The sequence below is a fragment of the Artemia sp. Qi Xiang Cuo genome, chromosome 16 (genome assembly GCF_049724085.1).
Source record: "Artemia sp. Qi Xiang Cuo chromosome 16, ASM4972408v1, whole genome shotgun sequence".
Classification (NCBI taxonomy): domain Eukaryota; kingdom Metazoa; phylum Arthropoda; class Branchiopoda; order Anostraca; family Artemiidae; genus Artemia; species Artemia sp. Qi Xiang Cuo.
Window position 1 is genome coordinate 49,480,118 of NC_142809.1, and position 24,724 is coordinate 49,504,841.

Sequence of the window (24,724 nt, forward strand, 5' to 3'; positions counted from 1 at the left end):
CAGAAAAGCCGAAAATAGCAAACTACACATCCCGAATCATAGGTTTCAGACATCACACACCTATGAAAGACTAAGAAATCCAACTCAGAAAAGCCCGAAATAGCAATTTACACATCCCAAATCATAGGTTTCAGACATCATTCACCTATGAAAGACTAAAAAACCTTAGCTCAGAAAAGTCTGAAATAGCCAACTACTCATCCCAAACTCGAAGTTTCAGACAACAAACACCTATGAGTGACTAAGAATCCTAGCTATGAAAAGTCCAAAAAGCAAACTATACCTCCCAAATCATAATTTTCTGAATAGACACACCTATGAAAGGCTAAGAAATCTAGCTCAGAAAAGTCAAAAATAGCAAATTAACCATCCCAAATCATAGGTTTCAGTCAACACACACCTACGAACGGCTAAGAAATCCTGCTCAGAAAAGCCTGAAATAGCAACCCACACATCCCAAATCATATTGTTCTGACAACACATACCTATGAAAGGCTAAGAAACCTAGCTCAGAAAAGTCGAAAATATCAAACTACACATCCCAAATCATAGATTTCAGACACTACACACCTATGAAAGACTAAGAAATCTAACTCAGAAAAGCCCGAAATAGTAATTTACATATCCCAAATCATAAGTTTCAGACAGCATTCACCTATGAAATACTAAGAAACCTTAGCTCAGAAAAGTCTGAAATAGCCAACTACTCACCCCAAACTCGAAGTTTCAGACAACAAACACCTATGAGTGACTAAGAATCCTAGCTCTGAAAAGTCCAAAAAGCAAACTCAGAAAAGCAAGGTTTCAGTCAACACACACCTATGAAAGGCTAATAAATCCAGCTCAGAAAAGTAAAAAAAAATAGCAACCCGCACATCCCAAATCATAGGTTTCAGACACCACACACCTACGAAAGACTAAGAAATCCGGTTATGAAAAGTCGGAAATAGCAAATTACATATCCCAAATCATAGGTTTCAGACAACACTCACCTATGAACGGCTAAGAAACCTAGCTTAGAAAAGTCAAAAATAGCAAACTAGTCATCCCAAACTATAGGTTTCAGACAACAAACACCTATGAAAGGCTAAGAAATCCAGCTCAGAAAAGTCAAAAGTAGCAATCCACCCATCCCAAATCATAGGTTTCATACAACACACGCCTATGAAAGACTAAGAAATCCAGCTCAGAAAAGTCAAAAATAGAAAACTACATATCCCAAATCATTGGTTTCAGTCAACACACACCAACGAAAGACTAAGAAACCTAGCTCAGAAAAGTCAAAAATAGCAAACTATTCATCCCAAACTATTGGTTTCAGACAACATTCACCTACGAAATACTAGAAAACCTTAGCTCAGAAAAGCCTGAAATAGCAAACTATACATCCCAAATCATAATTTTCTGACAACGCATACCTATGAAAGGCTAAGAAATCCAGCTCAGAAAAGTCGAAAATAGCAAACTACACATCCCAAATCATAGGTTTCAGACACCACACACCTATGAAAGACTAAGAAATCCAACTCAGAAAAGTCCAAAAAGCAAACTACATATCCCAAATCATAAGTTTCACTCAACACACACCAACGAAATGCTAAGAAACCTATCTCATAAAAGCCTGAAATAGCAAACTACTCATCCCAAAGTATTGGTTTCAGTCAACACACACCTACGAATGGCTAAGAAATCCTGCTCAGAAAAGCCTGAAGTAGCAAACTACACATCCCAAATCATAGGTTTCAGACAAGTCACATCAACGAAAGACGGGTGCTCGGGGAGAGCCTTTGAGGGTCTGTGGGTCCCTTGTGGGCCGGTGGTCCTTTGGGGGCTCGGGGGGACCTTTGGGGACCGGGGGATGGGCTTTGGGGTCCGTGGATGGCATTTGGGGGTCTGGGTGGGCCTTGGGGGGTCCGGAGGGACATTTGGGGACCGGTGGAGGGCCTTTGGGGCGCCGGTGGCCCTTTGGGAGCCCGGGGGACCTTTGAGGACCATGGGAGGGCATTTGGGGCAGTTGGGGGCCGGTGGAGGGCCTTTGGGACCCCGTTGGTCCTTTGGGAGCTCGATGGGCCTTTGGGGGGCCCGGGGATGGCCTTTGGGGGTCTGTGGGTCCCTTGAGGGCCGGTGGTCCTTTGGGAGCTCGGGGGGACCTTTGGGGACCGGGGGATGGGCTTTGGGGTCCGGGGATGGCATTTGGGGGTCTGGGTGGGCCTTTGGGGGTCCGGTGGGACATTTGGGGACCGGTGGAGGGCCTTTGGGGCGCCGGTGGCCCTTTGGGAGCCCGGGGGACCTTTGAGGACCATGGGAGGGCATTTGGGGCAGTTGGGGGCCGGTGGGGGGCCTTTGGGACCCCGTTGGTCCTTTGGGAGCTCGATGGGCCTTTGGGGGGCCCGGGGATGGCCTTTGGGGGTCTGTGGGTCCCTTGAGGGCCGGTGGTCCTTTGGGAGCTCGGGGGGACCTTTGGGGACCGGGGGATGGGCTTTGGGGTCCGGGGATGGCATTTGGGGGTCTGGGTGGGCCTTGGGGGGTCCGGAGGGACATTTGGGGACCGGTGGAGGGCCTTTGGGGCGCCGGTGGCCCTTTGGGAGCCCGGGGGACCTTTGAGGACCATGGGAGGGCATTTGGGGCAGTTGGGGGCCGGTGGAGGGCCTTTGGGACCCCGTTGGTCCTTTGGGAGCTCGATGGGCCTTTGGGGGGCTCGGGGATGGCCTTTGGGGGTCTGTGGGTCCCTCTAGGGCCGGTGGTCCTTTGGGAGCTCGGGGGGACCTTGGGTGCCCGGGGACGGGGCTTTGGGGTCCGGGGTGGGCATTGGGGGGGCTGGTGGGCTGTTGGGAGCCAGGGGGACCTTTGGGGACCGGTGGAGGGCCGTTTGGGCACCGGTGGCCCTTTGGGAGCCCGGGGGACCTTTGAGGACCATGGGAGGGCATTTGGGGCAGTTGGGGGCCGGTGGAGGGCCTTTGGGACCCCGGTGGGCCTTTGGGAGCTCGATGGGCCTTGGGGGGGCCCGGGGATGGCCTTTGGGGGTCTGGGTGGGCCTTTGGGGGCGCCGGTGGCTCTTTGGGAGCTTGGGAGGGGCCTTTGAGGGTCCGGGGGGACAGTTGTGGGCCTGGGGGACATTTGGGGACCGGTGGAGGGCCTTTGGGAGCTTGGGGGGCTTTTGAGGACCGGGGGCTTCCTTCGGGGTTGGGGTAGGAGGATTGGAACCCTTTGGGGTTGGGTTAGAGGACCTCACAACACTGTTCAAATGAAACTTGTGTATTATAACGACCACAGAGTTTCACCATTAAATTCTCTTCTAAAATCTTTCCTAAAATCATCTTTTAAAATGTCTCTAAAAGTTTCGCCGAAATAGTTACATAACCTGTCTAAAACGGTTTCGCCCAAATAATCCCTAAACGCAAATTCAGCGTGTTCCTTTGTTATTGGCATCTCTGTGCTAACGCATTTCATATTAATATGAAACCTTTTCGCGCACTAAAACAATTCATCGCTAAGATGCTTCTTGCCTAATTGTTTCCATGGCCTTTGGCTATTAATATCCTTTGGAGTTCGACCAAAAGAGTTGTTTCCGAGGCAAAGACATTAATGACTTGGATCTATTCCTGGAGAATCGTTTCTAGGCGAAAATTTTTAAAGTCTGACAGATGATGTCATTTATTGATTGATCTGTCAAGAAAGGGAAATTAATTTGTTGTTTCTAAGGGGAATTAATGATTCACGATAGGTGAATTGAGGTCGACAGCACAGGTGTTCCAAATTCCGGGTTTTTGTTGTTGTAAGTGCACGCTCTCAGTGAATGTCAAGGTCGTTGTTGTTGTTGTGAAATTTAGGTCATTGACACTCTTTGATTACGCAATCAATTTCTCAGAAATCCATCTCCCCCTCGACTCCTAGATCAATAACATTGTTTCCCGTTAGAATTCAATGCGCATGTGCAACCTTCGCCCCGGAGTTATTACACATAGAAACATCAAATAACTCGACCTTGGAAAAAGAGGTCATTGACCGATTACGCAATCATTCTCCCTAGGGAGGCTATGCCCTTATTTGGTGTACTGACATAGTTAGACTAAATTGTAGATGGCAGCAGGGGTGAGGGATGGGGCTGGTACCCCCTCCTCTACTATTTGAGTCCAAGGAGACCCCATTTCCACCCTAGGCGAGATCGGAAGGGTTAAAAATACCATTTGTGGTATTATAATAATATAATCCATATTTACAAAAACTATATAATTGAAAAGTTGCTTCCTATTGAAGTCCAGGAAGATCAAAAATGATATCACAATCAGAAAATTCTATGACTTAGTATCCCATTTCCCCAATTACGTATAATAATTATGTATTTTTTCAAATGTGTAACTGGGAGAGCAGAAAAATAGTATGACCTACCAAAAATTGTGCAGGGAACATAAACCAATTCGACACTAATTTCTTCAACTTTTTAGAAGATAAGGAAGATGACTCAGTTTCTAATTGAATTAAATAAAAAAAAAACAAGTTTTTTTAACTGAAAGTAAGGAACGACGTTAAAACTTAAAACGAACAGAAATTATTCCGTATATGAAAGGGGCTGCCCCTCCTAACGCCTCGCTCTTTACGCTAAAGTTTTTTATTGTTTAAAAAAAAAAGAGTTGTAAGAAGGTCAAACTTTAGCGTAAAGAGTGATGAGTTGAGGAGGGCACAGCGACTTTCATATACGGAGCAATTTATGTTCATTTTAAGTTTTAAAGTCGTTCATTACTTTCAGTTAAAAAACTTGTTTTTTTTATTTAATTTTTGAACGTTTTTGAATTAATGCAGGTTTTGATCTTGGCTCACCGTATATGAATAATTAAAACAAAATTTGCATATTAATTTACTTTTATTTGGTTAAATGGCTTTCTCGAAACTTGTTCATGGAAAGATCCATTCTGCACATGGGATTTCCATTCCAATGAGCCGTCCCACGATATTCTAGGACCACTGGGTCGATACGATCACCCCTGGAAAAAAAAAAAAAAAATCGCATCCGTGATCTTTCTTCTGGCAAAAAATGCAAAATTCCACATTTTTGGAGATAGGAGCTTGAAACCTCTATAGTAGGGTTCTCTGATACGCCGAATAGGATGGTGTGATTTTCATTAGGGTTCTATATCTTTTAGGGGGTTTTTCCCCCTTTCTTCGAAAATCAGCCAAATTTTCTCAGGTGCGTAACTTTTCATGGGTAAAACTAAACTTGGTGAAACTTATATATTTGAAATCAGAATTAAAATTTGATTCTTTTGATGTATCTATTGGTATCAAAATACCGTTTTCTAGAGTTTTGGTTACCATTGAGACGGGTCGCTCCTTACTTACTGTTCGTTACCACGAACTATTTGATTATGCTAGAACTGGGTATATTTGAAGAAAGATCTGGATATATCCTATTAACAGAGAAGCAGAGGCAAGGATATGTTACCTTCTTTATCAGAAAACTAATCATTGATAGCTGGGTCATATAGGGATTCCACTCCTCAAGAGTGGCTTTTCCCACAGACCTCGGAATTTCAGTCCTGAGTTTGGGATCGTCGGAAATGCATATATATATATATATATATATATATATATATATATATATATATATATATATATATGTATATATATATATACATATATATACATATGATTTTTTTTAATATGGATCTTGCGATATTGTTAAATTCTGTGTGGCAGCCTTGGCTAGATAACATTCAATCAGTTACCATTCACTTTATGTCAAATTAAATAAAAAACAAACAATTTTTTCAACTGAAAGTAAGGAGCAAAATTACAACTTAAAACGAACAGAAAATCTTCCGTATATGAGGGAGGCTACCCCTTCCTCAACCCTCTCTCTTTAAGCTAAAGTCATAAAGTTCTTTACAGATACATCTCATTCAAATATAACGGGCCGTGTGTTTGAGCAGTCTTTCTTAAAGAATTGTGACAAAAAGTCAAATTGTACAGTTCGTTAAAACGAACTGTTTGATTAAATAGAAATTGGACGAAGCCGTAATCAGGATTTTCATTTGGGAACACAACAATAGAAAAAATATCTTTTATCAATAATATGTGTTTTGTATAGGCTAAGTTTTAAGTTTCGGGTAAGGGATCAATCCCTGAGCAACCCCTACCTGGGAACTGCTTTGGAGCCTCGTATGATTAAAGTCAGATTAGGATAGACCCTATTGAATTTAGAACGGATAGGATAAGCAATTCAGCAATTCAATCCAAATTTTGAACACAGAAACCATTATACCCATTAGTAATTATTAATTAATTATTTTTATATAGGATTTGGAATAGCGACAAATTCCATATTACATTATTACAAAACCAAATTAATGAATCAAATTTCCTGGATTCAATTGCGAAATGGACTAAAAAGTTTTTGTGCAATATTACTAATTAATCGCCTTAATTACCAATTAAAATAGAGTATATAAAGATCTTGACTGTAGCATTCATAGAAAATTTTCACAACTTTTCAAAGAAATATCTCAACGTTTACGCCATGATTCAGAATGCCAGAGCACGGACTAATAAGGGGAAACAAAATAACAAAAAGATGGACTATCTGCCTTAGCCTTACTATTTCCTATTTACTCTATTACTGACTTAACTATCATAAACTATCACAAAGAAGTGAAATTCACCATTTTGAAGCAATTTTGAAAAAGTTATACCAGCTTAACCCTTCGCAGAGACAAGCTGTCTTGGCCTTATTTTGATTAGGCTAGCAAGTCTTTTCAAGATTTCTTTAGGCTAGCCTTGGCCTTGTTACCTTGTCCAAGAGACTAAATTTTTAGGGTTTTCCAAATGAGGAAAAAAAATAATTGCCAGCGGGTCCCATAACAAGCAAGGTAGGAAACAACAAAACGATCTCAGGTAAGTCTGACCTTACAAAGCAACCTAACAAAGCGAAATTTATTAACTTGACCCAAGTTTATCACTTCCGAGTATATTTGGATAAATGTAGGTAATTACTTTTCTTTGAAAAACTTCTGTTTTGGAAGCAGTTTTTTATTATTAAAGTATCAACCGTTCAGACGTGCTCACTGTCTTGCTTTTGTAGTTTTTGTCTCTCGTTTTTTAGTCGATTTTGAATTATCGTTAGTGGCTTGCGACTGTGCACACACGACCAAATGCACTTTACGTGCATACCAAATGCATTTCATTTTTTAAGTGCTTTCAATTTTTATAGAACTATAGTATGACGCTACTGCGGCATTTCAACCTTTAATTCTTCCTGGTAATGGAAAAAATAATTATTTTACTTTGTTTGTAATGTATTTGGAGATATAATTTTTTTTTTTTTTTTTTTTTACGACTAAAAATTCGATGTGTTTTCTTTTGCCATAAGTATACGTAATGAAAATATTAACTGTCTGGAAAGATGTAAATTACCAAAATACGTTTCACAAAAAAATGATTCTCGGTAAAAATCTCTGCAAAGTACTATTTAACATGATCCAGGCTTGAAAAACGACCTGCCGACTTGTAGAAATGGTAACATGTCCTAAAAAAACAGTACTGCTTATCGGCTTTATTTTGAACAGAGAAAAATGTCTTGATGACCGTTTCCGTAATTTTTGTACATTAATGTAAACTGTTTCTTTCTTGACGAAAAGAAATAGAAATAAAAATAACAAGGGGGGGGGGTTGCAAACAATTCAAGAATATTAGAACTTATTTTTGCCGTGCTAAATCCCTGCTTTTACGTTATGTTATATTCTGATTTTAAATATCCCATCGTCATAACTTGTACCAAGGTCACAATGGGGGGGGGGGTGACGGGGGTTGAGTGTTGTTTCCTTAAAAGATTGAACATTTACAAAAAGTGCAACATTATGTTGTATTTAAGGGGAAATATTGAATTTTTCCGAAAAAAACTACATTAAAAAAAAAATCTTAGCTCCTCTAAGAAATTAATGAGTCTTGACTGGCCCCCTCCCGCGAAAAATGCGTGCAGGTGCCTTTGGTGAGATTGCAAGACTTTTTTTTAGGGTGAGGGACTGTTTCGCCAATATATACGAACTTGTCATACACTGATATAAGAATGAATCAAATTAGAAACAGATGTTAAAAAGGAATTTTTCGGGGGGGGGGGTACAAAAACGCATAAAAAATTTGTTCATATTCATTTTTTTACGTTTTTTACGAGTCGAACAAACATTTCGGAGGGGGGGGGGTCAAACCCTCTATCCTCCCTGGATACGGCTTTGGGTCCGATTTCCTACAAGAGGAGACACCCCGCACCGGGTGCTTGAAAAACAACTTTGCAAGGTGCCGTGTCTCCATTTGGAATGGTCTTCTAAATAGGTTATCTCTTAAAACCTTCCGTTGATTCCTTTGAAAGGAGGTTCAACAGACACAACTCTGGGGTGAAAACCAGGTAAATGGTTGACTAGCGGCATATCAGGCCCGAAGTATTTAGCGGACCCGTGCCTTAAAAATTGTCATAAAAAGAAAAAAAGACGTGTCCGTCATCAAGACACCCAGTAAAGATCTAAATTCTTGGTCTTGCACGAATCTTCAATTTTGGAGTGTTTTCCTCTCTTCAGGGGAAAATGACTAGTTCAGCCAGAAAGTTTTCACCATAGAACTTTCAAGTTTAAATTTTCAGTTCACTGTTCACTTTTCTTCTGCACTGCAGATAATAATTTTTTTCTGAGAACAGTTTCAAATTTTCAAATATATTGAACTTGAGTTCTGCCTCTAAATTCCTCTGAATAAAAATTGTTGGTAATAAATGATTTTGTTTTTACGTATTTTCTACTGACATGTTGTGTTTCTGAAAAATTAGAGAGGGGTATTTTAACGATGGATGAGAAGATGCGAGGGGGAAAATCGTGTCATAAATATCTAAAACTTCCCATTTGGCAATTTTCTCATCGGCTAGTTTCGACGAGTTCCAATGGAAAATTTTCATTTGTGTTTTAAGTTTAAATTATCACTTCGCTATTCATGTTTTTTTCTTGCAACTAAGAACTGATAATGAAGGTTCTAATCGGTTGCGGCTTTACCAAGCTTCGTTGTGCTCAAATAAACTGAACTTGAGTTCTGGCTTAAGTTAATTCTACTTAAAAGACTTCTTAAAACTTTTTCGCATGCTGAGCTTACAGTCATATCCAGGGTTGCCACCGCTGGTGATTTATCACCAGATCTGGTGATTTTTCATCCTCTTGGTGATTTTTCTGGTAATTTTCTTGAATCTGGTGATTTTCTTTTTTAACTAGGTGATTTCTGGTGATTTTCATTTAATTTGGTGGGTTTTTACAAAATTGGTTGACATTCCATGCATGATTGGTTTCGCCGTCTTACTGAGGTAAATAATCAGTAAAATTCACATTTTATGTCTTGTTTTTACTTGTAATTTTAATAGAGTGGTGTTTTTCGGGTTTTGGTGTATACTTTTAGCTTGACAGCCGGTATCCCAATCGTTATAAATTCTAATTTATAAATACATAAACGTTTGTCCCATTTATTAAAAAAACTCATTGAGGCTTATAAACGAAAAAAAAAATTCTTATGTTAAAGAAAGCATAGTTCCACATGAATATAAATTCAGCAGCCTAGGCTAGGTGTTTTTCAAGGGAATTAACAGTCTCAATAATCCAGGGGGCTCAGTCTCAAGGGGCTTTCGTCTAAGAAACCAGGGAAATAAGATTTATCACCGTTTGTCTGATATTTCAGCTTAGACTTGACCCACGACAATTTTCCGGAAGTAAAATAAACATATAAGAAATTGGCACCGTTTGAGTCGTCTCTTTAAGAGCTAAAGTTTACCACTAAGGATACCAACTATGAGGGGGGGGGATTAAAAACGCTCATAAGCAAATGAAATTCGATTTGAGGACAAAAGAGGATTATTGGGTTATTATTTTCAATAGAAACCTAGAATAAAGAACAAGAACAGATTTTGCAAAGTAAAGACAAAGAAAAGTATAATAGTAGTTAAATAAATAAAAAGGCTCTTTACGTTCAGTAACAGAATTTTTGGCAACACTCTCAGTCTTTGCCTGGAATTCCGGTTTTAGGTATAAATTCTCTTCCTTCTTGAGCAGTTGACGGCCTTTGAAAAACATAATGTCTTAGCTCAAGGTGCCCAACGCGTCTCTTGGTGTAAAGCTTATCATTATTGACCACCGATTTCTGGTGATTTTTGTGAAATACTGGTGATTTCTGGGGCTTTTCTTGGTGAAAATCTGGTTATTTTCTTAGTGAAAAACTGGTGATTTTTATTTGGTTGTGTTGGCAACCCTGGTCATATCCTTGACCCCCGTTCCAAACTAAATAACCAAGGATACCAGGATTGGGACCCCTGACCTCAGGATTTCAAGTACGGAGCACTAACCACTCGGCTAGGACGGCTTTAATTAACTCTAAGTTAGTTAAAGTGACGGCTAAGTTAACTTTAGATACAAACTAAATCTCATTATGAACTGGCCTAGAACTAACTAATTTATAGTTTTAATGCTAGCTAAATCTCACTGAATAGGGATTTACCGGGTTGCTGTATACACGCCTCGTATAATGGATAACCAATTCGAATGGTGATAACTTTTTTGTTTGCTTGTAGTTTTGCATACACATGGGGTTGTGTTGCCCTGTAGGTACGGAGATATTGAGAATGGACCAGAAGACGCAAAATGAATACTCCCATTGTACTTACCTCAAAAGTCATTTCTGCAAAACTCAATCTTGCGAGATGTAGGCGCTGTAGTCGTGGTATATAGAGTTCATAGCATTTTTGGGGGCGGGGGACGAGGAGGGGGATAATAAGTGTTCCTTCTTGTTCTCTGGCGATTGTCTCTTGTTTCCAGTTTCAACTCTTTTTTACCTTCTTGCAATTTTTATAAGTTAAATCTTTTTTATGCATATCCCAAATTTCTCTCTTGTCTCTTGTATCCAGTTTCAACTTTTTTTTTACCTTCTTGCAATTTTTACAAGTTAAATCTTTTTTAGGCATATCCCAAATTTCTCTCTTGTCTCTTGTTTCCAGTTTCAATTTTTTTTTTTTTTTTACATTCTTGCAATTTTTACAAGTTAAATCTTTTTTAGGCATATCCCAAATTTCTCTCTTGTCTCTTGTTTCCAGTTTAAATTTTTTTATTTTACCTTCTTGCAATTTATACAAGTTAAATCTTTTTTAGGCATATCCCAAAAGTGAAAGCGACAACCGTTTCTGAAACTCCAGAAAGTAGGCGGCTCGCCGAAAATACAAAACTACAATCCCAGGTTTGTTGTTTTAAATCGTTGCATGTATTTTACACTTACAGTACATTAGTCCATATACTAGCTATTTTGTTACCAATATTTTTTTTTAACTAACAACCCTTCAGTTATGGAAGCCCTTTTTGGGATAAACATATTGTTTGCTAAACCCATAATTGTCAATAATATGACTAGTCTTCAGACAGGAGTACCATATGTAAGCTGTCCAAAGCAAAAACAAGCTTTCAGTAAAAAAATAAATAAATAAGCAATAGGAGTTTTAAGGAAACTCTTTTATAATTAGAAGTAGAGCATATCATACGACATGCATAGAAAAGGAAAAAAAATCGTAGTACGGACTGGAAGAAAATACCCCCCCCCCCTCCAAAAAAAATCAAATTCCTACTCAGATCCGAAACAGCAGCGAAAAGAAGTTCTGCCTGAAATAATCTGTTTTTCAACAGGTGACGTTAAATTCAACGGCTAAACTGAGATTTCACTGTTATCGAAATTCGGGTGTTCTGTCAAGCGAATATGGCAGGCGACGTCGCTTTGTGAAATCCAGTCGGGATGTCTGAAATGTGAATTTCTGTGAAATCTTCCTGGAAAAATATCTAAAAGAAAGCAAAATAGTCTTCTAAATATTGGTCAAAAAGAGAATCCCAATTGTATATTTTGCGAATGAATGGATAAGTAGCTTTTATTTAAACACAATTTTGCCAGCCAGTGAAATGAATTTTTTACTGAGATCCAAAACAGAGGTGAAAGGATTAAACTGCTGAAGCACCGTCTTATTGTAATCTTCCTAGAAAATTTTAAAAAGGGAAAAAAATCTCTTTTGAAAATATTATTCTAAACGAGAATCCCAATAGTGCGTTGTATGAGTAGATACACAGGAAGGTTTTTTAACACAATTTTGCCAGCCAGTGAAATGATTTTTTTTTTCAACTCGTCGAAGGAATACAGTCGCTCAGAATTGCTTGAAAATATTCCAAGGTTGTATTTTATTTTGTTGCTACCTCTAAGCAATGAGATAAGGTTTTGAAATAGTGGACTTCAAAGATTTTATGCAGAAATGTTTCAGTCTTCCACTCTCATCCTCCCCATCTGAGTAGGTCAGTTTTTGTATCTGGCTATTAAACTTTTTGCGTTCTTTAAAAATAGGCAGATATGTGGTGATGAATGTTTTGAAACAGGATTTGTCTTTATTTATTTATTTGTTTTTGTTATTATTTATTTTTTTCGCGGTAAAAGTAATAAAATATTTAATAATAAATAATAAATACTTATTTTATAGTATAAATACAACAATATTTATTGTAAATATATATTTTTTAAAATATATTGCAAATTATAAAAACATATTATATATATATATATATATATATATATATATATATATATATATATATATATATATATATATATATATATATATATATATATATATATATATATATATATATATATATATATATATATATATATATAATACTAATACTAATAATAACTCACCGCAGCACCAAGCCGCTTGAGGCCAACACAGCTACGCACGATCCTCCTCCACCTCAATCTATTCAAAGCCTCCCTTTTTACACCCGCCCACGAAGTTCCCATTTCCTTTAAATCTTTCTTTATGACGTCCTCCCACCCCAGACGGGGACGACCTGCTTTCCGTTTAGCCCTAGATGGTTGGCCGAAAAGAACAATCTACGGCAATCTGTCATCCTTCATCTGCACAACGTACCCTAACCACCTCAACCTTTCTTTCATTATAGCCCTAGAGAGCGGTATTGAACCACACCTTTTGTACAGCCTATTGTTTGAAATACGGGCAGTCAGCCGGGTACCCAGAACAATCCTTAAGCAATTTCTCTCGAAAACATCTAGCAAATCTTCATCCGCTTTTCGGAGCGTCCATGCTTCAGAGCCATATTTGACCACTGTCATCACTGTAGCTTCTAATATTCTAATCTTGGTTAGCAGACTTATCTTCCTATTCTTCCAGGCTTTTTTTAACTGTGAAAAAACACCCTGAGCCTTGGCTATTCTACTTTTAACATCCTCACTGATCCCACCATCTTTACTAATAATACTACCAAGATAAGTGCCCACCTGATCAATCTTTTCATTGCCCAACGTCACCTTTTCATATTCACTTATTCCTAGCCTTATTGACTTAGTCTTCCTAACCTTAATTGTCAAACCAAATCTAACACCCTGAACTCACAAAAGCTCTAAAACTTCATTCATTTTGCTTATACTTTCATCTAGAATGCTTAAATCACCAGCATAATGCAAGTTCAGGAGACTTTTTCCTCCCCATTTGATTCCATGGTCTCCCATTGCCTTTCCTGTGCTCCTTAAGACAAAGTCCATCAAAATAATCCATATAAGGGGGATAGAACACAACCCTGCTTAACTCCTGATTTAATACAAAACCAGCTGCTAACCTCATTTCCTACCTTAAACCACAGCAGTGTTATTCTCGTACATAGCACTAATCACCTTAATGTATTTGTCTGGTATACCATACAAGGATAAAACCTTTACTAAAGCTCTTCTATAAACAGGATCGAACGCTTGCTTATAATCTATAAAACTGAGGACCAAAGGTGTTTGAAAACTCAGGCACTTCTCAATTATTAACCTAAGAGTGAAAATTTGGTCAACACATCCTCTATCTTTTCTAAAACTGCATTGCTCTTCTCTAAAAACTTTTTCTACGGCATCTCTCAGTTTAAAAAGTATCATATTATTAAGTAATTTGCTACCTACAGAAACCAGACTAATCTCTTGATAATTACCACACTCACTATTATCTCCTATCTAATGAAGTTGTTTAATTAATGTTTTCCTAAAATCGCTAGGTACATCCCCCTTTTCAAAAAACATATTCATAATCTTCAGTAGCTCATTTCTAACCTCAAAGCTACCATATTTAAGAAACTCATTTACCGCACTAACAGCACAAGGGGCTTTATTAATTTTTAATCCTTTTAGTACTGTCGCTAATTCTTCGTCACAAAATAAATCTTCTTTCACATCCAAAGTATCACAAACTTTTTCATTTTCCTCTATATTTTTTCCTGCAACTCTATCTCAGTTAAGCAAGTTCTCAAAGTGTTCGGCCCATCTCTCTTTAGTTTTTTCCTTATCGCCACTTGCGACCCCATTCCTATCTTTAACTGGGACAAGTCCGGATTGATTACTCCCTCCCAATTTATTAACATGCCAGTACAATACTTTACTATTATGCCGTCTAGCTGCATCTTCCAGATCCTCGGCAATTTTATCCATGGCCTCCACTTCATACCTCCTTAGTTCATATTTTAATGCTTTCTCCACTCTCTTTACATTTCTTTTGTTTTCATTTGATCTATCACTCAGATAATTCTTGTACAAGTCCTTTCTCCTTTCTATTAAACATAAAGCTTTTTCACTAATATTCTTAGCTGCAGTTCTGGCCAAAACAGCGTGACGCTGCCGCGCCGCCGGTAAGATGTCGGCGGTGCGCCGCCTGCGCGATCAATGTTGACCACCAACATTAATGTTTTCATCAATCTTTCTCAAATCACAGCTTAAATTTACAACAGATTCGAGCCTATTCATGAGTTCAAAAATTCACAAGTCGCTGACTGGAAATTGGTATTCTTCGTTATTCATCAAGAGAAGTAGAAATCTGGTAGAAACGAAATTGCCGTGGTGTTTCAGAATCCTTGCATAATACGAGAAGTTGAAGTATCTATTAGCATTCTTAACATAAATAATTATTAAAATTAGTAGTTTTTTTCCATCGCGAATTACTGCATACAAAACTTCAAATACCGCATCACAAAATTCGTCAGTTATCTGGGTAAAAACTTTGAATATAACTTTGAACTTGAAGCTTAATTTTTTCATAATGCCCTTTGCCTATATCTGTTTTGTCACCTTTAAAACAGTTGAAATGGGTGACTTTGATATTGATTGGTTTTTTTTTTTTGCTCTTTTGGATTCCTAAAAAGTCTTCTTGTATTAAAAACTGGTTTTTAATAACAATTTAAAAAAAATACATTTTAAAATTTTTTGAGCCTTCTTTATGAAATATGTCATGTAGGCTAAGGCTGAACTGCTGCTTTTTTATTGCTTTTGGCAGCTCTTGGATATTATTAATTTTTTCTTTTGGGGATTCATCCCAATTTATAAACTCAAAAATACCTAATAGCAGTCAAATTATAAACTGCATCTAAAAGGAGTAAATTCATCAAGCTGAAAAATATATGATGAACACTTCACTTGAGAACATTTCAATTACAGTGAAACAAAAAACACTTAATGGTTTATTCGGTATGAAGAAAAATAAAGTGCCAGCTATTTTCTTAGGTATAAAATGAAAAGCCCATCCGTTTTAAGTGTAATTAAATGAAATAATATGCAGACTGAAGTAGCTCCAGGAAGATGTTGAGATTTTCTTCCTAGTTCGTCACTTTTAATCCAAGGAAAATGTTAGGACACTGAGTATCAGTTATTGAGTTTAAGCTTTGACTTCCAAAAGCTCACCAAAATTACCAAATTTAAAAAAGTCGCAACAATAAGTCACCTGTGGTCAGAATACTCAAAGACTCCTCTTTGATCCCCACACAGGCTCAAAGCTTCTGCTATGGTCATATCCATGGAAATCTCCAAAGAGTTTCCTTTTAAAGTAGCTTTCAAGCGTAGTTAGGTGTATTTAGCCTTTTTTTGCTTTTCTTGAAAGCTTTGAAAAAAGTGTTATAGTATTCCAAATGTTACATTTGTTATATTTGTGCATATTTTTGGTAATCATTTGTGGGGTGATCGAATTTTTTAAACCACTGTAGATACTTAAGACGTTGCAACATCTAGTACCCTGACGTCATAAGACTGTCAAAGACTCCTCCTTGAACCTCCCAAATTGAAAGCTTTTATTATGACTTGGCCTTTTAATGTAACTTGGGCACTGGACCAAGGGCGCCATTGTCACTCGAACGCAACGTTAGGTGTGGGATGTCGATATCGCTTTCGTCGCACCAATTCGTTTTAGTGTGAATCTGCCTGGTTCTTATGAATGAATGTTTTCAAAGTAAACCCGTTTCATCAATAAGAAAAAAAAAACGGGTTGGACGCATATGTCCTTTTCCCTTTGGACGATAAAACTATAGAAGTGAGGTGTCAAGTATAACTCACGAAAATCTTGTTAATTTTTGTCAACTTTTTGGCATCCCCGCTTTCAAGGAGGCACACTTGTGCCTCTATAAAGAGGCGACCCACCACAATGTTAAGCGATTTCAGGTCCTAGAGGTCGCAGAGAGACGGCGGTAATCGCATTTTGTAGCCCAAGCTCAAACTAAGAAACTTGCAAAATTTCATCCTCCTCCGACTTTATCTTCATGGGGTAAACTGTGCCGGAAGTTTGGACCCTCCCACCACAGCCCCCCTTTAACGTTGTCCGATTGGGCTGAAATTTAGAGGTTAAGCTTTCCTAGGGCCCGGGAGCTTATCCTCGAAATTTCAGCTCAATCCGATCACTCCTTCCCTGTTTTCAAAAAACCAAATATAGCCACTTAAAATTCAACATTTATTTTTTTTTCTTAGCCACGCCTACAGGCCACAGTTGGCAACGGATCCGGTTGAATGAGGACTCATTCGAAGCAGAATTCAACCTGTTAGGGCCTTTTGATATTTTCAGACCGAAAAAATTATCCCCCGAATTTACATTTACGAAAAACCTTAGTTTTTTCAAATAATGCACATAAACAGGTTAGACATGCTTTGTTATGAAAATATCTGCGCGTCAATTTTCATAACAAAGCATGTCTAACCTGTTTATGTGTATTATTTGAAAAAAACTACGTTTTCTAAAGAGTTAAAGAGGCTGAGTTACAAGGTCGAACCTTAAAACGTACAGGGATTAGGAGGCACAGTTGGGGGGGCCGTTAAAGAGGCTGAGTCACAAGCTTGAACCTTAAAACGTACAGGGATTAGGAGGCACCCTGTACGACGTGATTTGAGTATTCATGAATTAAAAGCCTTAACACAAGAATGTTCAAGAGCGGGGGGTTTGGTGGGCGGCAGCCCCCCAACTTTAACTCCTGACACGATCAGCTAACAGTTAGTCAAGCAATAATAAGTAATAAACTGTACAAAAACGTGCAGAAATTATTTGAAAAAAACTACGTTTTCTAAAGAGTTAAAGAGGCTGAGTTACAAGGTCGAACCTTAAAACGTACAGGGATTAGGAGGCACAGTTGGGGGGGCCGTTAAAGAGGCTGAGTCACAAGCTTGAACCTTAAAACGTACAGGGATTAGGAGGCACCCTGTACGACGTGATTTGAGTATTCATGAATTAAAAGCCTTAACACAAGAATGTTCAAGAGCGGGGGGTTTGGGGGGCGGCAGCCCCAACTTTAACTCCTGACACGATCAGCTAACAGTTAGTCAAGCAATAATAAGTAATAAACTGTACAAAAACGTGCAGAAATTATTTGAAAAAAACTACGTTTTCTAAAGAGTTAAAGAGGCTGAGTTACAAGGTCGAACCTTAAAACGTACAGGGATTAGGAGGCACAGTTGGGGGGGCTGTTAAAGAGGCTGAGTCACAAGCTTGAACCTTAAAACGTACAGGGATTAGGAGGCACCCTGTACGACGTGATTTGAGTATTCAGGAATTAAAAGCCTTAACACAAGAATGTTCAATAGCGGGGGGTTTGGGGGGCGGCAGCCCCCATCTTTAACTCCTGACACGATCAGCTAACAGTTAGTCAAGCAATAATAAGTAATAAACTGTACAAAAACGTGCAGAAATTATTTGAAAAAAACTACGTTTTCTAAAGAGTTAAAGAGGCTGAGTTACAAGGTCGAACCTTAAAACGTACAGGGATTAGGAGGCACAGTTGGAGGGCTGTTAAAGAGGCTGAGTCACAAGCTTGAACCTTAAAACGTACCGGGCTTAGGAGGCACCATGTATGCCGTGAGTTGAGTATACAGGATTTAAAAGGCTTAACACAAGAATGTTCAAGAGCGGGGGGTTTTGGGGCGGGGAGCCCCCCAACATCAACTCCTGATACGATCAGCTAACAGTTAGTCAAGCACTAATAAGTAATAAACTGTACTAAAACGTGCAGAAATTATTTGAAAAAAACTACGTTTTCTAAAAAGTTAAAGAGGCTGAGTTACAAGGTCGAACCTTTAAACGTACAGGGATTAGGAGGCACAGTTGGGGGGCTGTTAAAGAGGCTGAGTCACAAGCTTGAACCTTAAAACGTACAGGGATTAGGAGGCACCCTGTACGACGTGATTTGAGTATTCAGGAATTAAAAGCCTTAACACAAGAATGTTCAAGAGCGGGGGGTTTGGGGGGCGGCAGCCCCCAACTTTAACTCCTGACACGATCAGCTAACAGTTAGTCAAGCAATAATAAGTAATAAGCTGTACATGGTCGTGCAGTAAAATTTAGAAAAAAACTACGGTTTTTCAAGAGATGAAGGGGCTGAGATACAAGGTCGAACCTTAAAACGTCCAGGGATTAGCAGGCACAGTTGGGGGGGGGTGTTAAAGAGGCTGAGTCACAAGCTTGAACCTTAAAACGTACAGGGATTAGGAGGCACCCTGTACGACGTGATTTGAGTATTCAGGAATTAAAAGCCTTAACACAAGAATGTTCAAGAGCGGGGGGTTTGGGGGGCGGCAGTCCCCCAACTTTAACTCCTGACACGATCAGCTAACAGTTAGTCAAGCAATAATAAGTAATAAACTGTACAAAAACGTGCAGAAATTATTTGAAAAAAACTACGTTTTCTAAAGAGTTAAAGAGGCTGAGTTACAAGGTCGAACCTTAAAACGTACAGGGATTAGGAGGCACAGTTGGGGGGGCCGTTAAAGAGGCTGAGTCACAAGCTTGAACCTTAAAACGTACAGGGATTAGGAGGCACCCTGTACGACGTGATTTGAGTATTCAGGAATTAAAAGCCTTAACACAAGAATGTTCAAGAGCGGGGGTTTGGGGGGCGGCAGCCCCCAACTTTAACTCCTGACACGATCAGCTAACAGTTAGTCAAGCAATAATAAGTAATAAACTGTACAAAAACGTGCAGAAATTATTTGAAAAAAACTACGTTTTCTAAAGAGTTAAAGAGGCTGAGTTACAAGGTCGAACCTTAAAACGTACAGGGATTAGGAGGCACAGTTGGGGGGGCTGTTAAAGAGGCTGAGTCACAAGCTTGAACCTTAAAACGTACAGGGATTAGGAGGCACCCTGTACGACGTGATTTGAGTATTCAGGAATTAAAAGCCTTAACACAAGAATGTTCAATAGCGGGGGGTTTGGGGGGCGGCAGCCCCCAACTTTAACTCCTGACACGATCAGCTAACAGTTAGTCAAGCAATAATAAGTAATAAACTGTACAAAAACGTGCAGAAATTATTTGAAAAAAACTACGTTTTCTAAAGAGTTAAAGAGGCTGAGTTACAAGGTCGAACCTTAAAACGTACAGGGATTAGGAGGCACAGTTGGGGGGGCCGTTAAAGAGGCTGAGTCACAAGCTTGAACCTTAAAACGTACAGGGATTAGGAGGCACCCTGTACGACGTGATTTGAGTATTCAGGAATTAAAAGCCTTAACACAAGAATGTTCAAGAGCGGGGGGTTTGGGGGGCGGCAGCCCCCCAACTTTAACTCCTGACACGATCAGCTAACAGTTAGTCAAGCAATAATAAGTAATAAACTGTACAAAAACGTGCAGAAATTATTTGAAAAAAACTACGTTTTCTAAAGAGTTAAAGAGGCTGAGTTACAAGGTCGAACCTTAAAACGTACAGGGATTAGGAGGCACAGTTGGGGGGGCTGTTAAAGAGGCTGAGTCACAAGCTTGAACCTTAAAACGTACAGGGATTAGGAGGCACCCTGTACGACGTGATTTGAGTATTCAGGAATTAAAAGCCTTAACACAAGAATGTTCAAGAGCGGGGGGTTTGGTGGGCGGCAGCCCCCCAACTTTAACTCCTGACACGATCAGCTAACAGTTAGTCAAGCAATAATAAGTAATAAACTGTACAAAAACGTGCAGAAATTATTTGAAAAAAACTACGTTTTCTAAAGAGTTAAAGAGGCTGAGTTACAAGGTCGAACCTTAAAACGTACAGGGATTAGGAGGCACAGTTGGGGGGGCCGTTAAAGAGGCTGAGTCACAAGCTTGAACCTTAAAACGTACAGGGATTAGGAGGCACCCTGTACGACGTGATTTGCGTATTCAGGAATTAAAAGCCTTAACACAAGAATGTTCAAGAGCGGGTGGGTTGGGGGGGGGGGGCCCCCCCACGTTAAATACTGAAACCATCAGCTAACACTTAGTCAAGCCAAAATAAGAAAAAAAATGTAAAAAAAAGTGCAGAAATTATTTGAAAAAAACTACGTTTTCTAAAGAGTTAAAGAGGCTGAGTTACAAGGTCGAACCTTAAAACGTACAGGGATTAGGAGGCACAGTTGGGGGGGCTGTTAAAGAGGCTGAGTCACAAGCTTGAACCTTAAAACGTACAGGGATTAGGAGGCACCCTGTACGACGTGATTTGATTATTCAGGAATTAAAAGCCTTAACACAAGAATGTTCAAGAGCGGGGGGTCTGGGGGGCGGCAGCCCCCAACTTTAACTCCTGACACGATCAGCTAACAGTTAGTCAAGCAATAATAAGTAATAAACTGTACAAAAACGTGCAGAAATTATTTGAAAAAAACTACGTTTTCTAATGAGTTAAAGAGGCTGAGTTACAAGGTCGAACCTTAAAACGTACAGGGATTAGGAGGCACAGTTGGGGGGGCTGTTAAAGAGGCTGAGTCACAAGCTTGAACCTTAAAACGTACAGGGATTAGGAGGCACCCTGTACGACGTGATTTGAGTATTCAGGAATTAAAAACCTTAACACAAGAATGTTCAAAATCGGGGGTTTTGGGGGCGGCAGCCCCCCAACTTTAACTTCTGACACGATCAGCTAACAGTTAGTCAAGCAATAATAAGTAATAAACTGTACAAAAACGTACAGAAATTATTTGAAAAAAACTACGTTTTCTAAAGAGTTAAAGAGGCTGAGTTACAAGGTCGAACCTTAAAACGTACAGGGATTAGGAGGCACAGTTGGGGGGGCTGTTAAAGAGGCTGAGTCACAAGCTCGAACCTTAAAACGTACAGGGATTAGGAGGCACCCTGTACGACGTGATTTGAGCAGTCAGGATTTAAAAGCCTTAACACAAGAATTTTCAAGATCAGAGGGTTTGGGGGGCGGCAGCCTCGTAATTTTAACTTCTGACACCAACAGCTTAAAGTTAGTCAAGCAATAATAATTAAAAAACTGTATGAAATAGTGCAGAAATTATTTGAAAAAAACTAAGTTTTCTAAAGAGTTAAAGAGGCTGAGTTACAAGGTCGAACCTTAAAACGTACAGGGATTAGGAGGCACAGTTGGGGGGCTGTTAAAGAGGCTGAGTCACAAGTTCGAACCTTAAAACGTACAGGGATTAGGAGGCACCCTGTACGACGTGATTTGAGTATTCAGGAATTAAAAGCCTTAACACAAGAATGTTCAAGAGCGGGGGGTTTGGGGGGCGGCAGCCCCCAACTTTAACTCCTGACACGATCAGCTAACAGTTAGTCAAGCAATAATAAGTAATAAACTGTACAAAAACGTGCAGAAATTATTTGAAAAAAACTACGTTTTCTAAAGAGTTAAAGAGGCTGAGTTACAAGGTCGAACCTTAAAACGTACAGGGATTAGGAGGCACAGTTTGGGGCTACCGCCCCCAAACCCTCGCTTTCGCAGCCTTTAAATATAAAAAATTTCTTTAAACTGAAAGTAAGGAGCGACATTAAAACTTAAAACGAACAGAAATTATTCCGTATATGAAAGAGGCTGTGCCTTCCTCAACGCCTCGCTCTTTACGCTAAAGTTTTTATTGTTTAAAAAAAGAGTTGTGAGAAAGTCAAACTTTAGCGTAAAGAGCGAGGCGTTGAGGAAGGCACAGCCTCTTTCATATACGGAATAATTTCTGTTCTTTTTAAGTTTTAATGTCGCTCCTTACTTTCAGTTTAAAGAAATTTTTTTATATTTAAAGGCTGCGAAAGCGGGGTTTGGGGGCGGTAGCCCCCCAACTGTGCCTCCTAATCCCTGTACGTTTTAAGGTTCGACCTTGTAACTCAGCCTCTTTAACTCTTTAGAAAACGTAGTTTTTTCAAATAATCAATAAAAAAAATACAGGTACTATCACTTAAATATAATAACTCCCTTTGCCCCCCCCTCTGGATACCATCTTGATAGAATACCGTCTCTGCTTTAAATAAAAAAAAAAAATTATTGGCATCCCTGCTTTCAGAAAATAAATCGAGGTCTTATCATTTAAATATGATAGCTCACTACCCCCCCCCCCCCCCCCTCTGCATACCACCTTGATAGGATGCCGTCTGTGCTATAAATTAAAAAAAAATTAACTTTTTGGCATCCCTGCTTTCAATAAAAAATTCATTCCTCCCTACCCCCCCCTCTCTGGATACCACCTTGATAGGATTTCGTCTCAGCTCACTATATGCTTCAAACAAACACGCAAAATAACGTTAAACAGCTTAGTGTTTCTTGAAAAAAAAAAAAAATTGAGGGTATGAGTGAAGGGGTACAAAGACAACAAAAAAAATGTCGAAATTATTCAGATATACCTCAAATTATTAGAAAACTGAGTCATATATTCCCCGTGGCATTCAATAGGATCCAAAGAATCTAATTAAAAGGGAGCACACACAAAAGCCAAATTAGGTCAGTAGCCTATGAGAAATCGCAAAATACCCAAGACAATGAACAAATCTCATTGGGGGGCCCTGGGTCTATCAAAATTTTTCAATGGTTTCCCAGGGAATTTGATATCATTTTCTTCTGTCTCCATGACTCCATGACTATCATTTTCTTCTGTCTCCTTTAAATGAAAAAAATAATTATCTTTTTGGCATCCCTGCTTTCAATAAAAAAAAGAGGTATTATCATTTAAAAATGATAGCTTCCTATCCCCCCCCCCTATAGGCAGTACCTTACAGTTTATTTATGAATCATATTTGGAGGGTATCTCCGGCTCGATCTTTAAGTTTCCAACCGTTCGCATATCCTTGCCTCTTGATATATCTAATCTCAATACGTGGTTTTTTTTTGGGTGGGGGGGGTGGGTAAAATTGTTTCAGAAAGAAGATTGTATTTTCTACCAGGCGTTCAACAATTGACTATTAAACGTTTAGAAAATCTTATCTAAAAACAGCAAAAGAAAAAAAAAAATTCTGCAAACTTACAATTCAGCTGTAGAAGCAATCTGTCGGCTGTCAATTTCAAAATCCAACTCAAGGCTGAAGCCGTATGTAGTGAATGCGTTTCAGGGTTGCCACCGTCAGTAGGATTTTACTAGATCTAGTAAAAAAAATAATCTAATAAATTTAGAAGATCTAGTAAATTTCCCGAAATCTAGTAAAAAGTCATGATTTATAAGCACTCCATCTAAGCATTAAGCAATAAGCACTCCTTCGCCCGAATTGCTTCGTTATTATGAGTTGTAACTGTTTTTCTTCGTTGATTGTTTTTTACTCTTTCAATGTATCTGAATCTTATGACCTGAAGACCATTGATAAATTTAAAGCCGGCTCCACCAGCAGAATTTCCAGAATCCAAGATTCCAGACTATTGTTTGACGTCTTGCATACACCGCATCTGGAATATGAAGCCTATCCAGTAGTACATCCAAATAATAATAAAAAAAGATTTTTGAACTTAGGCCTATAGATTTCCGAAATTTCTAATCATACTATGGAAACGAAAAAGAGGAAAATAGAAAAAAAGAAGAAAAAAGGAAAAACGATTGTAAACATCCTATCGATTATCCTCCTATAGTAAAAATCAATGGTTGATGGTGCGCTTGCTCAAAAATTTTTTTGAGTATTTAGTAAAAACAGATGCGATTTAGTAAATTTTTCCTCTCAGATTTAGTAAATTCTTCCAGGTCAGGGTGGCAACCCTGATGCGTTCTATAATTCTATTCAACTTGAAAATAAAATTCTTGACTACGAATGATGTAAGAAATAGCGATTGGGAAACTGCATTCGAAACGATTTAAACTCATTTCATAAAAACGATACTTTTTTGTCAACATATGAAGAACTGTGTATATTGCAATATTTGCAATTGCATATTGCATCTGTCTGGTTTTTATGCAAAGTAACAAAAGAGACGAAAATTAACGAACAAGAGAGTAGTGAAGAATTATGGTATGCAAAGTAATATTTGGCAGGGAAAGTCACTGGTGATAATTCGCTAGGGATGGCACCGTGATTTTCGGGGAGCCAAATTTTTTTTCGGGGTGACGCATAGATTTTCGGGGAAATACCCGAAATCGGGGATAATGCAAGCCCTGCTTGATTTCTAATCAGGAAAATCGACATACTAAACCACACAAGAAAGAAAAGCTCCGACTTTGCGGTTGACGCAATAAAGAA

The 24,724-nt window shown here is 39.0% G+C and overlaps 1 protein-coding gene across 2 annotated transcripts in view; it reads left to right on the forward strand.

The window, feature by feature from the left end:
* Positions 1–24,724, forward strand: part of Lasp (LIM and SH3 domain protein Lasp) — a 166,280-nt gene that overhangs the window by 45,808 nt on the left and 95,748 nt on the right. For both annotated transcript variants that reach the window (XM_089102537.1, XM_089102538.1), the window contains exon 3: positions 11,157–11,241. In XM_089102537.1, coding sequence (XP_088958663.1) covers positions 11,157–11,241 — 85 coding nt within the window. The remainder of the gene's footprint in view (positions 1–11,156; positions 11,242–24,724) is intronic.